The sequence below is a fragment of the Pelobates fuscus genome, chromosome 2 (genome assembly GCF_036172605.1).
Source record: "Pelobates fuscus isolate aPelFus1 chromosome 2, aPelFus1.pri, whole genome shotgun sequence".
Taxonomy (NCBI): Eukaryota; Metazoa; Chordata; class Amphibia; order Anura; family Pelobatidae; genus Pelobates; species Pelobates fuscus.
Window position 1 is genome coordinate 192018275 of NC_086318.1, and position 14535 is coordinate 192032809.

General features: G+C 37.5%; 1 protein-coding gene across 3 annotated transcripts in view; it reads right to left on the minus strand.

Moving 5' to 3' along the window:
* Positions 1-244: 244 nt before the first annotated feature.
* IBTK (inhibitor of Bruton tyrosine kinase) overlaps positions 245-14535 on the minus strand; it is a 127923-nt gene continuing 113632 nt past the window's right edge. For all 3 annotated transcript variants that reach the window (XM_063443026.1, XM_063443025.1, XM_063443027.1), the window contains 4 exons: positions 12804-12950; positions 1843-1908; positions 1354-1486; positions 245-1016 (listed from right to left, as the gene is read on the minus strand). In XM_063443026.1, the coding sequence (XP_063299096.1) occupies positions 891-1016; positions 1354-1486; positions 1843-1908; positions 12804-12950 (472 nt within the window). In that variant the 3' untranslated portion in view covers positions 245-890. The remainder of the gene's footprint in view (positions 1017-1353; positions 1487-1842; positions 1909-12803; positions 12951-14535) is intronic.

The window sequence follows — 14535 nt, forward strand, 5'->3', positions numbered from 1 at the left end:
CAGTATAATGTATGGATTTAATTATATACTTACCCGGAGTTTGTGTCCCTGCTTACACATCACACCACAGAGTATACATCTCCATCTCAGAAGTCATACATGTGACTGCATATTTAGATTTCTGAGAGTCCCTTGTATGTTCTCACTCACTTAGCTCACCTATATATATCTATATTGCTTGAAATCTGCAAAATTGAATAACATTTAATATATATATATATATATATATATATATATATATATAAAACCAATTTAAGAAGCACGGTATATAAATGAAATGCCAGGGGCTATTAACATGAAACCATGATATTTTGTATGACAGGAGAAAGGGGAATTATTTCTTGAAATTGTCTTGTCTGGCTATTTGATGATTAAAGGTGAGCAATTTAATAAAATCAGAAAAAAAAAATGTTTGTTTTCTAGCAAACTGCTGCTGAAATAGTGGGCATGCTCCAATTGCTAAGAAATAACCAACCATATTTTGTTAAGTAGTAACACTATTCTATAAACATGTAGCAGTTATTCTCCAGTTTACAAACCTTTCACAAATGTATCACGTGTATCATATCAGTTGTCTCAGGATTGGGCTGCCGGCAGTAAAATGCCAAATACATGCATCAAAGATAATGGCAACAAAAGAATTCCATGTTTTGTAAAGGGAAAGAGCGTTTAGCAGCACTAACGTCATGCTTTTTACTTCTTTAAAAATATTTAGGCTCCTTTCCACTGCATTATGGTGTATCTATTTTTCACAGTCTAATGTTCTTTTCATGCATGCACACACACAAAAAAAAAATCAGTCTTTCTTCATACAATTCACAACATGAATGTGCCTTGCGGCAACCAGCCAGAAAAGGTTCTTCCTTGGCCATGAAACTCAACTGCCACGATCAATGTTTGTTCCACATTGGTGTTGCCATAGGCTCTTGAGGTGCTCTTTCTACAGTGATGTACTCATCTGGATTGTCTAGCGCCTGGTAATGTATTAATAAGTCTTGAATTGCACGTTCTTCTATCTGGATGAAGAGGGAAAAGGAAAGGCTATCAACAATGAACTCTCCAAACTAACAGTGCATGTAGCTGTCCTGCATGTGAACTTATGCTACCACCTCAAAAGAATAAGTACAGTAACTAAACAGTAGATTCACAGTTGTGTATTGACAGCTGAATAGATGAGCAATATATGTCTTTCTATTGCTTCCAATATTTCTCACATAATCATATTATCAAACAGTATATATGAAAACCTGCAATAATGAAATAACGACAGTGATATATAGGTCTATATATCACTGTCGTTATTCCATTTTTGCAGGTTTTCATATATACTGTTTGATACTGTATATGTCTCACCTGGATAAGTGCCAGAGGCTTCTCTCGGCTTCTGATAAGGGCTGCTTCTTGTTTTTTCTCCTCTTCTACAATGGTTGTAAAGGTCACTGGAGCCACAGATGTTGTATTTTTACTTAACACTGGAAGCCAAGGGCTGCAACGTGAATAAATGATTACATTGAAATGTTATTTAACTAAACCAAAAGTAAACAACTCACTCTTTTATTTCTACAAAAGATTCTCAATAAAGTTATTTAATTACTACTAGCCTAATGATATGTTTAATTGTAATGCAAGGTAATGCAGGGGCCCATTGAATGTCGCCAGGTCCTATCAAATACTACAGCTTTATTTGATTCTTGTTTAAATACTTCACATTTTGAGTCTTCCTCTGATCGCAGTTTTTAACAAAATATTTTAATTCTGAATAGGTTAATGTTACAGCTTTTCAGAGAACCTTTGCTGTAGCAATTAAAAAAAATGACATAAAAATGAAAGAAAATTAATTACTTGGAATTGTCTTGTGGCACATCACATTTTGATTTAGCTTCTTGAGTCAAAGTCACAGCTAGTTTCCTACAAAAACACGATAACAAAACACAGGTTGCATAAATGATGTTAGCAGCTTAGTGGAAAAAATAAAGGGAAATTAGTCATATTTTTGGTTAAAATCTTAATGAACAAAACTGACTTTATGTAAGCAGTAATGAAAAAAAGGCACACTTGCGGGTTGTTATTTTTACATTCTTATTATTGGTTAAAGGGAAACTCCAGTGCCAGGAAAACGATCCGTTTTCCTGGCACTGGAGGGTCCCTCTCCCTCCCACCCCCAATCCCCAGTTGCTGAAGGGGTGAAAACCCCTTCAGTGACTTACTAGGGGCAGCGACCGATCCCACGTCGCTGCTTCCTCCTCCCCCGCCGCTCCTCCTTCTGCTTACGTCGGCCGGTGGGCGAGACTGATCTCGCCCGCCGGCCGAGGAGACCTAATGCGCATGCCCGGCAATGCCGCGCATGCGCATTAGCGCACCCCATAGGAAAGCATTGAAAATGAATTTCAATGCTTCCCTATGGGGAATAGAGCGACGCTGGAGGTCCTCACACAGCGTGAGGACGTCCAGCGACGCTCTAGCACAGAAAACCTGTGCTATGAAGCAGGAAGTGTACTCTAGTGGCTGTCTAACAGACAGCCACTAGGGGAGGACTTAACCCTGTAAGGTAATTATTGCAGTTTAAAATAAACTGCAATAATTACACTTGCAGGGTTAAGGGTAGTGGGAGTTGGCACCCAGACCACTCCAATGAGCCGAAGTGGTCTGGGTGCCTGGAGTGTCCCTTTAAGACAATGACCGGTGATGATGTACATTGCAGTCTTTTAAGAAAGAAATAAAGCCATTATCGAGAAGTATGATAAAGATACAATATGCAATCATCCTGAATATAGATAAGCTACTTAATAATTATTTGTTTACTATATATATGTTTAACCTCTCAGGATGGAGGAAATTGTACATATTCTGATCAAAACAAAATGTTAACAGAACCTGGAATTTGCGCTATGTCTGTTCACAGGTAATTCACCGTTCATATTAAGTGCACCCACACGTATTATATATAATTTTGTTCAGGAGAAAGAGGACTTTCATCTCACATCAAATATTTAGATATGAAACAATTTAATATGGATAAAATCTAAATAAGTATTAGGAATTAAGAAATGTTATTTTACGCAGCATTTTAATTGTGAATGCCGTAATACTGTTGGCTTTTACTACAATAAAAAAACAACAACAAAAAACACATTCACGAATACAACAGTAACAGGTTTTATGGTGTTTTGGAGAGTTACAGGGTCAAATATAGGGCTTCTACTTTTCAAGTTATGTTGCCTTTGACATCGTATGGTCATACAGAAATGAAAACTACCAACATCATTGCATACCGTTGGAATAAGTAGCCAACCCAGGGTATTCAATATGGGGTATGGTCAGTCTTTCTTAGTGGGCATTTAGTAACGAACCAAAATTAGCGTTCATATTCGTTTTTTGCATCTCCACAAATAAACTGCCCTTTCACTGATGATATCATCAGCATTATATACATTTCTTTGCTCTAAAACACTCATATTTCTGTTCAGTAATGTCTCACAAGTACAACAGTACCCCCATATGTCCAGGTTTTATGGTGTTTTTGAAAGTTACAGGGTCAAATATAAGACTTGGCAATTTCCATTTTTGCACGTTGAAATTTGACAGATTGGTTATGCTGCCTTTGAGTCCATATGACAGCCCAGGAATGAGAGTTACCCCCATCATGGTATACCATTTGAAAAAGTGGACAACCCAGGGTATTCAAATTGGGGTAGGTCCTTTTTTATTTAGAAGATACTTAGTCAACAACCCTAGCCAATGCTTGTGTTCATATTTGTTTTTTTGCTTTTTATACACAAAAACTGCACTTTTACTGAAGAATCCTGGTGATACGTTTTACAGTTTTAAAAACTCATATTTGTGTTTAGTGTAGTCTGACGAGTAAAACAGTACTGTGCAGATTTTATGGTGTTTTGGCAAGTTACAGGGTTAAATATAGGGCTTGCCCATTACATTCTCTGGACTTTCTACCTGGATTGTCAGGCAGGTTCCTCAAATTGTAATTAGTAAAAAATCATATAATTATGTGAAAAGATTACATAAATATACACATATAATTTAAATATATATATCTGTATATAAATATGGGTTACTGGGTAGGAGCATTTGGAGTGCTCCTATCCACAGTGTACATGCAGCATGAGTGATGATCCAGTCCAGGAGTTCTGGATCACCCAGGTAGTTGTTCACCTGTTACCAATGATCAGCACAAGGCTGCTATAAAATTCCCCTGTCAGGGATTCACTTGGAGAAGAACAAGCAGTTATTTAGACTGCATTTCTTGCTGCAAGAGCATGCTGAATATTGTATTCTGAAGGAGAAAATAAATTCAGGTTTGAAAAAGGACTGTGCTTAATTTTTTTGTGGTAGGTAAGCCACCCAAACCATAATAAGTAAGTGTCACTTAGTGCTCAGAAGAGTAAAGCTTTTCTTTTGTTCGTTTTATTTTTATTTGCCACAGATGACCTTACCTGATTGCTTTTGAAAGGACAGCTGAAAAAGAAGGTTGTCAAATGGGCAAGCCTCCTTGCTCCACTCCTGAGTGGACAGCCTCAGAAGGCATATTATGATAAGGAGCCTGCACAATCCTGTGACTACAAGAAACTGAAAGCAGAGATCTTGGCGCACCTGACCGTCACAACATCAATTCAGGCCCAGAGATTTCACTCCTGGACTTACAGCCAAGACAAAGCTGTACGGTTACAAATGGTTTTCTTGTCAGGAAATAGGAGGTTAATACAGCCAGTCACATTGTGGAACAACTTTTGATGGACCTGGTTCCTGTTTCCCTAGGTCAGTCAGAGTGATCCTAATACTGCTGATGAACTAGTTGTTTTAGTGGAACGGTATGTGTCAGCAGGAGAGTTCCTGCAACTCTCCAACCAGGAGAGACCTTACTTTACATTGTAACATTTATTAGTGTGTCAATCTCCATGTGCTCCACATCTCCCATGTTTCTAAAAAAACTATTTAGTGGGGAAAAAAAATGTTTTAGAATGTACTCGCAGGTACAGGTACTTGGTCTCATTAAGTAGATTTGATATAATAGGGGCTGAGGGGGATTTCTAGGCTCTTGCTATGGAGCGTTGACCTGTGAAAATTAAATGGTAGATTAGTATACGTTAGGGATGCACCGAAAGGAGTCATTTGGGCATCTTGAATTTTCGGTTTTGGCCCAGAATTTTAATTTCAGTGCATCCCTAGTTTACATTTATGAGCGGATATATAACGCGGTAGGTTCAATAGTAGTTACGTTTGAGGTTGGAAAGGTATCGAACAAACTGTAAAAGCTGGGATCATCTGGTTCACCCGTGCCCAAAAGGTAGTTATTGATGTGCAATGGCACCAAATATGTAGCATGTCTCCACTTGTGAGGCTGCATCTCCAATATAAGGGTGAGGAGTTTTGGTATTATTTATTGATTTTGGTGGGGACAAAGTACCAGTGGTATAGGAGTTTCCGGTGTTGTTCAAGTAATGCGGCAGCTTTAACCCCTTAGTGACCATCTTTCAAATTTCTTACCGTTAAATGGTTTTACATTTCTTATTTATTTATCGTACCCACACATATTATATACTGTTTTTCTTGACATTAAACAGTCTTTCTAAAGATATCATTATTTTCATCATATCATACACTATAAAAAAAATTAGGAAATATGAAGAAAACCCCCAAAATCTGTTGCGCATCTACAACCGCCCAAAAATTACCCGTGCTAAATAGTTTCTAAATTTTGTCCTGAGTTTGAAATACTCAATGTTTACATGTTCTTAGTTTCTCCCCCCCCCCTCCCCCCCCAAGTTATAGGGCTATAAGTAAAAGTAGGACATTGCTGTTTCAAAATATATATATTTAAAAATGTATCAATAGTGACATTGTAACACGGTTATCTGCCATAAATCTCTGAATCACACCTCACATGTACATATTTTTCTAAAGAAGACAACCCAGGGTATTCAATATGGAGTATGTCCAGTCTTTTTTAGTAGCCACTTAGTCACAAACACTGGCCAAAGTTAGCATTTATATTTGTGTGTTTAAAAATGCAAAAAACTATTATAAACACTAACTTTGGCCAGTGTTTGTGAATAAGTGGCTACTAAAAAAGACTGAACATACCCCATTTGCAATACCTTTGGTTGTCTTCTGTTGCAAATGGTATGCCATTAGGCGGGTAATTCTCGTTCTTGGGCTAACATACGCTCTTAAAGGAAACATTTGAGCAAGATGGGGTACGGGAGATTTAGTTACCCTTAAGATTAAGTTGGATTTAGCTATGGAATGTCAGTATGTCACTATTTATAGTTTCCTCAATATATGTTTAGACAATCAATGGGTTAATATATAATGTGAGATATATTTGGAATGCAGTTTATCTGTGATCACTGTTGATTTAATGATTGATAATCCAGTAAGTCCCAGTATCATTCAAGTTTGGTATTGGGTTATGATATTTTGTATATTGTTTCTATAGCAACATCCACTGGATGACGCCATGAATCATTGTCTCGCGTGATGAGGTAATGATGTAGACTTTATGTGATGACGTCACGTACGCACGCGATGACGTCGGCGGAACCCGTGCAAGCTGACAGGGAGTGGATGGTGGTCCGGTGGTGGGTAAGTTAATTGTATGTATGTGTCTGTTGGTATATAGGGAAGCACTTGTGTTGCCTAAGTTAGTCCTTGTCTAAGTTAGTTGTGTGTAACAAACTGAAATGTTGATGTTTTATGTAAAGCTAATTAAAAGCTACGTTTTATTTTTAGATAAGTTCTGAGAGTGCTATCTGGAGAATCTTCTATACATTTGGCTTGACGAGCACAGGGCAAGTTACTGAATATATGGAGTGCAAGATCGTTTTATAAAGATATATATATATTTATAAAAAGATCTTGCAATCTATATACACCTGTCAGGACCTGGATTAACAATCAATAAAGAAGAAATACTTGAAAAGTCTAGAGTGCGGGTATTCTTTTTGTGTGTGTGTGTGTGTATGTGTATAGATATATATATATATATATATATATATATATATGTAGTAATATCACTGCAGATTTGTGATTTCTGTGGGAAAAGCAAGTCTTATGGCTTGACTGGTGTGCAGATTTTTGTTTAACATTTTATTAACTATCCACAGACTTCAGGTGGAAGGGAAAGGATAGTGGAATGGACCAGCACCTTAGTCGCATCTGGCGTTAAGTAGGGGCGGATGCGCGCAATGTTTTTGAGATGGAAATGACAGGATTTGGCGATAGACTGAACATGAGGCTTGAAGGAGAGGTCGGAGTCAAAGAGAACACCTAGGCAGCGAGCCTAGACAGACACAGGAGTAACAACACTTGAGGGAGGAAAGACAAGAATTTCAGTTTTGGTCGTTTAGTTTAAGGAAGAGGGCAGCCATCCAGTTAGAAACATGTGTTTTGCTGCCTGTTTTGCACGTTCTGATCTATAGGGTCTGATCTTATGTCAAAACACATGTGCAGTAGTTTTGCTCACATAGAATGAGTGGAACTGATGATTAAGTTGATAGCTGCTATACCTCAGCTGCTATCAGTTTGACAGCTCCATTCGCACTTGAGCAGTGCACAAAATGTTCAAGATGCTGACTGCAGGAGGAAAGCCATGGCTTGGGCTCTATCTAAGAGCAGGTATGGGGAGGTGGCGACTCTTCCCTTCCAGTATTTAAGTATAGCTTTCTTTGTCAGACATATCAGATGGAAAGGAGCTTGCTAATAGCTGAGGTGATTTTCCAACTGTGAGCAAGGAAACATTATTATTATGATATTTATATAGCGCCATCAAATTCCGCAGCGCTTTACAATGGGTGGATGAACAGACATTTAGTTGTAACCAGGAACAGAGGGGTTGAGGGCCCTGCTCAATGAGCTTACATGCTAGAGGGAGTGGGGTAAAATGACACAAAAAGGTAAGGATAGTATTAGACTAGTGACAGTTGCAGAAGAGGAATCAGTCGGGAGCTATTAACAGTTTAATTGATACGCTTTTAACTGTAACCTATGTAATAAACATAACTGTTAGACTCTTGAGGTGTCTCTTTAAAGTGGAACTGTCACTTTCAGAGAATTGACAGTTCCTTGTTACTTAAAAGTGATAAACATTAATACAGCATTTACTGGGGTTATCAGGAAAACCCCTTGATGCTCTGCATTTGCATTAATGCTTTAACCCCTTAAGGACACATGACATGATTCCCTTTTATTCCAGAAGTTTGGTCCTTAAGAGGTTAAGTATCTATTGGAGAAATGCTGCACGCCCACAAAATAATTATAGCATAACCTATAACTAACATGTAGTTAGCTATTAGGTGAAATAAAAAAATAATCTGTTTCAGAAATATCAGACATGCATATTACCCCTGTCTATGCAATGTCCACAGCCTTTCAATCCTTTTGAAACAGATTAATCAGAACTAGAACAGAAGGATAAGTATCAGTCACAGAAAATGTGTATTCACTAAAAAAAGAAAAATAATATTCAAAATCTTGCTTGTTGACATTTAATAAAATATATCCAAACTGCCTACATATGAAACACATCTAACTATAATTGCATAAAAGAATGTACACAGTTCCTTATGTAAAATAAAATTGCTGCTATTTAAAGGAAAACTAAGCACCAAAGAAACGTTAGCTTGATTAAGTTGTTCTGGTGTAACTGCTCAGTTCTCTGCCTTTTAGGAGTATATAGCTGTTTTTATGCAGGCCTAGCCACCCCCTATCTTAGACTCAAACAACTTCCCTACACTTCCCAGCACTGCCAGTAGGCAAATAGTACTTAAAATTAACATGCACTTGCAAAAAGCAAGTGAATGAAAATTTGCGAATGTGCATCTTGCCGGACACATTCGGTTTATATTATTCTGGTTGTGGTTACATCTCTGATTCTTGTGCTTTTTATTGGTTCGTATGCGGATATTATTAATTTTACGTATGTATGTTACAGAGTCGCTTGGACCGACTTAATACTAACTGCATATGGCTTTACTAAATCTGCAAATTGCCAGTGTGGTTGGAATTCGGTTCATTTCACTGAAAATATGGTGTTTAGTGAATAATCCTGTATAAGTTACGCCATAAGAAATTTAATGAATCCTCCAGAATTATTTAAGGAGCAAAACTGAATCTGATTGTTTGAATACATATATATACAAATATATAAATGATTTCAAGTAAAAGTAGAGAAACATATATACAGTTCTGCAGGATCAATAGTAAACTTAGTCTGTGAGTATTATAAGTTATGAAATATCACTCGCTCCCCCATCTTGAAATTCTTACCCCGTTTTGTGTTTCTTATTTTCTCTTTTGAATGTGTTACCCTCTTTAGTATAGCTTATCCCCCAATTTTCCCTTTGTGTCTCTCTTACTCCCTTCTGCCCCTTTATATCTCTCTTTTTACCCCAGCTCTTTTGTGTCTTATACTTCACTCAGCCTCTTAGTGTGTATCTTTCTCTTTAAGCTTCCTTGTGTGTCTCTTTCTCAATTTCTCCAGCCTCTCTGTGTGTTTCTTCCCCTCTCTCAGCCCCTTTGTGTCTTTCTGTTCTTACCCATTTCCTCTGCGTGCTACTTACCCAGAGCCCCTTTTGCCTTTCTCACATTCCTCACCTCCTCTGTACATCTTTCTTCCCCTGCCCTTTTGTAAGTCTTTCTCCCAACAGCCCCTTGTGTGTGTGTGTGTGTGTCTCTCTTTCTTCCCTTCCAAGGCCCCTGTGTGTCTCTTCCCCAAGTCCATCTGTGCCTATTTGTTTCCCCCCACCCCTGTCTGTCTCTTAGTCTCCCCAAACACCTGTCTCTCCCCAAACCCCTGTCTTTCTCTGTCTCCCAAACCTTTATCAGTTTTTCTTTGCCACCCTCCCAGCCCCTCTGTTTCCCCTAACCCCCAAACTGTAGCATAGGTTTTATAATATTGAATTATGGTGCTTAATGTTTTATGATCCACTGTACCATAGGTTAATAATTGATTGTTAATCAACAATATAACTGCTTTGAAAAAGGACATTATATAAGAATTTTTACAAAAATTGTCAGACATTTATCAATGTGTACAGAGCTCAAATGGAAAGAAAGGGACATCCAGAAGAAATGTCAGAGTTTCTGTGGACATCACAACTTGGAATTTGTTCTGAATAAAGTTCATTGGTTAAATTTTTTTATTTATTTTTATATTATGCATTATTCCTCTTAAAAGGAGCACTCTAAGCCCCAAAACCATTAATCATAATATAGTTGTCTGGTTTCTGTTACAATGTACAACACTGACAACATTCTGAGAAATGGTGATGCTCACATTTAGCCAAAGACATCCCTCTAGTCTAGTGACTCTCAGACATACAAACATGTCCTCTTTGAAACCTTGAATTTTCAAAGCTTTTTGTGTTCAGCATCATCAAAATAATCCAAAGCTTTTTGTGTTCAGCATCATCAAAATAATCATATTGATGTTAAACACTGTTAATGCTTCTAACAGATAAGCATTGTCTTTATTGGTTATCTATAAGAAAGTGAGGGAGTTCTGTAAGAGCTGTAAACGTGTCGCAGGTTCTCAATATATATGTGAGAAGCAGAGACTAGGGACTACGGATTGATTGATGAACTGGATGTGCGCTGAATGGATGCAAAGCGGAGACTGCCTTGGTGCTGTCTTAGAGGTATTATTTATTTATTTTTAGACAAAGGAATTTGTAATATGAAAAAGATATATTCACATTTAAATCAATTGTTCAAATGCTCTCTTAGGTACGTTATTTTATATTCACCAAAAACAAGTTCCATATCAACTCTCATACATTCCCTAGCACCAAAAATGCTTTTTTCCACCTAAAAAGTATTGCTGAATGCACAGAAAGCGTTAGCGAGGAAAAGGAGAACTGACACTTCTCTGGAAATTATGCAATTGAACAGAACACTTAAAATCACATACAACTTGTGTTAAACTTTTATGTGATGCTCCGTTTTCTTCAAATTTGTATTAAAAGTTTAACAAATGACATCATGAAAGAGTTCAGTCCAGGCACCACCAGGGTGCACATTGCAAATGGGGAAGAGTATGCTTTCCTTATGATGACTGCCAGGTGCAAAGGACAGGGAGTATAACAATAATTGACAGAGAATCAAGATGGACACCCAGTTAAAGGATAAAAAGGTGTGGATTTCTACATTTTATTTTTCACATTTTTAGAAACATGTTTCTTAGTATAGGGGGTAAGTAAAGCTCCAAGGAGGTGACATTTCTTTTTAATTGGAAACTTATTTGTGTACTTACAGTAACTGTGCTTTATATAAATGATCAATTATTAAGCTTACAGCACTGCCTGAGCTGAATTGATCTGATGCAGACTACATTAAACACCCAGGATGATACAATATCTCAAGATGGCTATATATGTTTTGTCTGTTGCTCCGTGGTGAATTGAATGAAGGGGGCTCATTATACATTATAGGTGACCACAGAAAACGTCAAATGGGACAAACATTACACTGCAAAGATATGCATGAATACAGAGTGAAAAGGAATCCTTGGGATATTGCTTGTTATCCACTGACAATGAAAAGAGAGCTTGAAATTTGTTGCAATACAAGTTCAATTATTTTTAAGTATGTTTTTAAGAAAAAAAAATATAAAAAGATTAAACAAAATATGGTGTATACTATGTGTTTGAAGACACTCAAGAGGAAGTAAAATTACATTAGTAACGTTGCAAAACTGTTTTTTTTTAGGTTCATTGTCAATGGAGAAGCGTGCAAAGATAAGGTTGCTTCTTCTAAATAAAAATAGTCAGAGGGCTTCCTACATAGCAATGTTACACTCACAATTCTGCTAAATAAACTGGCTTACTCTTAACAAATCATGCCATTATTTAAGAATCAGTCTATGTTACCAGAGGCAAAGGTGAGATTTGTGGCACAGTTTCTAATCAATGATTGTGCAGGAAAACAAAAAACTCTGAGAAAATGATATCACTTTCTAGGAATGTCCAGCTATTGGCTAAGCTACACTATTGAAGCACTTGAAATAATACATTTGGCAGTTTTAGAAGATTTAAAGAGTGAGCTTAATTAATGGATGCACAGAGGGTCTATCACGGAAGTCTGAATTGAAGCATATGAAAAATAGTCAAATGTGGTATATAAGAAGCTAGGGAAGGAAAGTTAGTAGAATTCAAAATATAGTGGAAATGCCTTTGTGCAAGTGTTAATGTGGAACTGTTTTTCCTCCAAAACTGTACAATAAGGAGACTCATAGGATGAAAACTGGAGAAATGGGTGACATAACTGGCTAGCCAATGTTAATTCTAGTAATGTGCATAATAGTATACTGGTATAGGTAGTGAAGTTCTTGTTCAGAAAACCTAACTTTTTGGAAAAAGGAAATCAAGACAAGTGTGACACTTGAAAGATTAGAGCCAAACTGTAATTTAAAATGATTATCTAAGCATCAAACAGCTTTACCTTAATGGAGTGGTTTAGGTTTGTAGATCTTGCCCTGCAATTAATTAATTAATTTTGTTTATTTCCGTATGTAAACCAAAACAAAAAAAGCTCAAAGTTCTGCTATGTATTTGTTCAACCGTGTTTTATGGGTTTTTCTTTAAGAGCGCCCAGGGAATATTATATACTGTTTTTTTGAAGGACAAAATATATATTTTAATATCCTATATTTATACCCAACACAGCATTAAAGGGACACTCCAGACCCACAAAAGCACTTCAGCTTGCTGAAATGCTTTGTGTGTGAAGAATACTTATAAAGTAACACACTGCAGCAATAAGAGAAACATAAATCCCTTTCATGAAATTACCTTGCATGTATCTGAGAATCCAATTCATCGGACGTTACATTCGTTTTGCTATTACCGTTTAATGGAAGAAATGAGATGATGGGTTTTTGTTCTTCAAGTAGGAGATCACGGAAGGTCTTCTGCTCCCCTGGATGGAAAGAAGAAGCCCTAAAAAAAATGAAACAGTTTAATTATTAGAAATAATTGTTAAAACAAAGTTTGATATTGGTTCACACTTTTGCAATGCCTTTTCTGACTTTGTTTTCCTGACTCACTATATATTCCCTGTAGATGTGTAACATAATGATATCTAAGCAGTAAATAACAGTAAATACTTTTCACTACAAAAATTTTCACTGCAAGTAAGAACACAAATACAGATAAAGGGAATTAAACAATGACTTGTGATAAATGGAGCCAAATATGCTTTCTAATTGGAAAATGGTACTAAATCTATTAGTTTCACATTTAGGCACAAGTAGCAATCCAAGTGGTTGATATGCTTAATGAGCAGTATAACTAAACTAAACTAATTCCCAGATGTGGGAATGGCCAACATAAATACTAGCTACCAGACAAATCAGCACTTCCCTAAATTGTTTTACATTTTCTATTCTCACTAGACCTGAGATTTTGTATTCTCACCTTGGGAGAAATCTCGCTAGACCTGAGCTTTTGTATTCTCACTTTGGGAAGAATCTCACTAGACCTGAGATTTTGTGCAATTTTTTCAGAGTTCAGGAAGTGAAGGGTGATTCAGAGTGTGACTAACTGAACCGCGTCACGTGTTCTTGGAGGGGCCTGCTGGCCAGCCTCTTGCCAAAAGACTATGGGCCCTTTAAAAAATCCATGTGAACGGACTTGGTTCGTGGGATTTTATATTTGGTTCGGGAACCGAACAGCCGCACGAACCAGAGACCACCCTGGAGCTTGTTAAGCCTAATTGCTACTTTGTAGGAATTTCCACCGCAGTTTTCCAAGTGTTCGTGTGGGTGGCCACAATTCCTATGGACGAGGTGTTCCATGTGTTTGGTCATCGAGTTCATGGAACTATTTTCGGACACAAACTCCCGAACACTGCTGGACTTCCATGATCACCTGGGTTCGGTTTTATAGCACTTAGGAAGACACTGTTCGGTGGAAACGTTCCCACAAACAAGGTGAAAAAAGCTCCAGGGTAAGACTATTGACTATGTTCGGTAGTTTGTTCGTTTTTAGACTACTGAACTAGGACCTGATTCTCTGGAACTGTTTTGGGTATGGGACCATGCGAGTGGTTGGTCAAATTCTGATTTCCAGGAAATTCCTGAACCGATCTGGGTGATTTTTGGATATGTTGGTCACCCAAAACAGGGCTATCTGGGGATGTAACTATGGGGTTGTTGTGTGTTTGAAGGTATTTTGGGGGTTTTGTAAAATTGTAGGTTTTCTGTGCCTGGAGATAATTGAGTTTAATACAGTACTGACTCAATTATCTCCCAGGCATAGGGGAGGGATTGACCCATTTTGTATGGGAGTGTCTTGGACCTGAGAGCCAATGTAATCGTGTATATGTTTTTACTGTAGTCTACTCTCAGGTCCAGGGGGGATTGCCCCTTGCATGGGGACCTGCATGTAAGACCAGTTGTGGCTGCCATTAAACAGATTTGTTTTACCCTTCATGAAGTCTAATCTCATGTTTGGGGGATTGGAGAGCTATATTCACTCTGGGGATTGCTATAATCACTATACTCCAATGGATCACAACGATTGC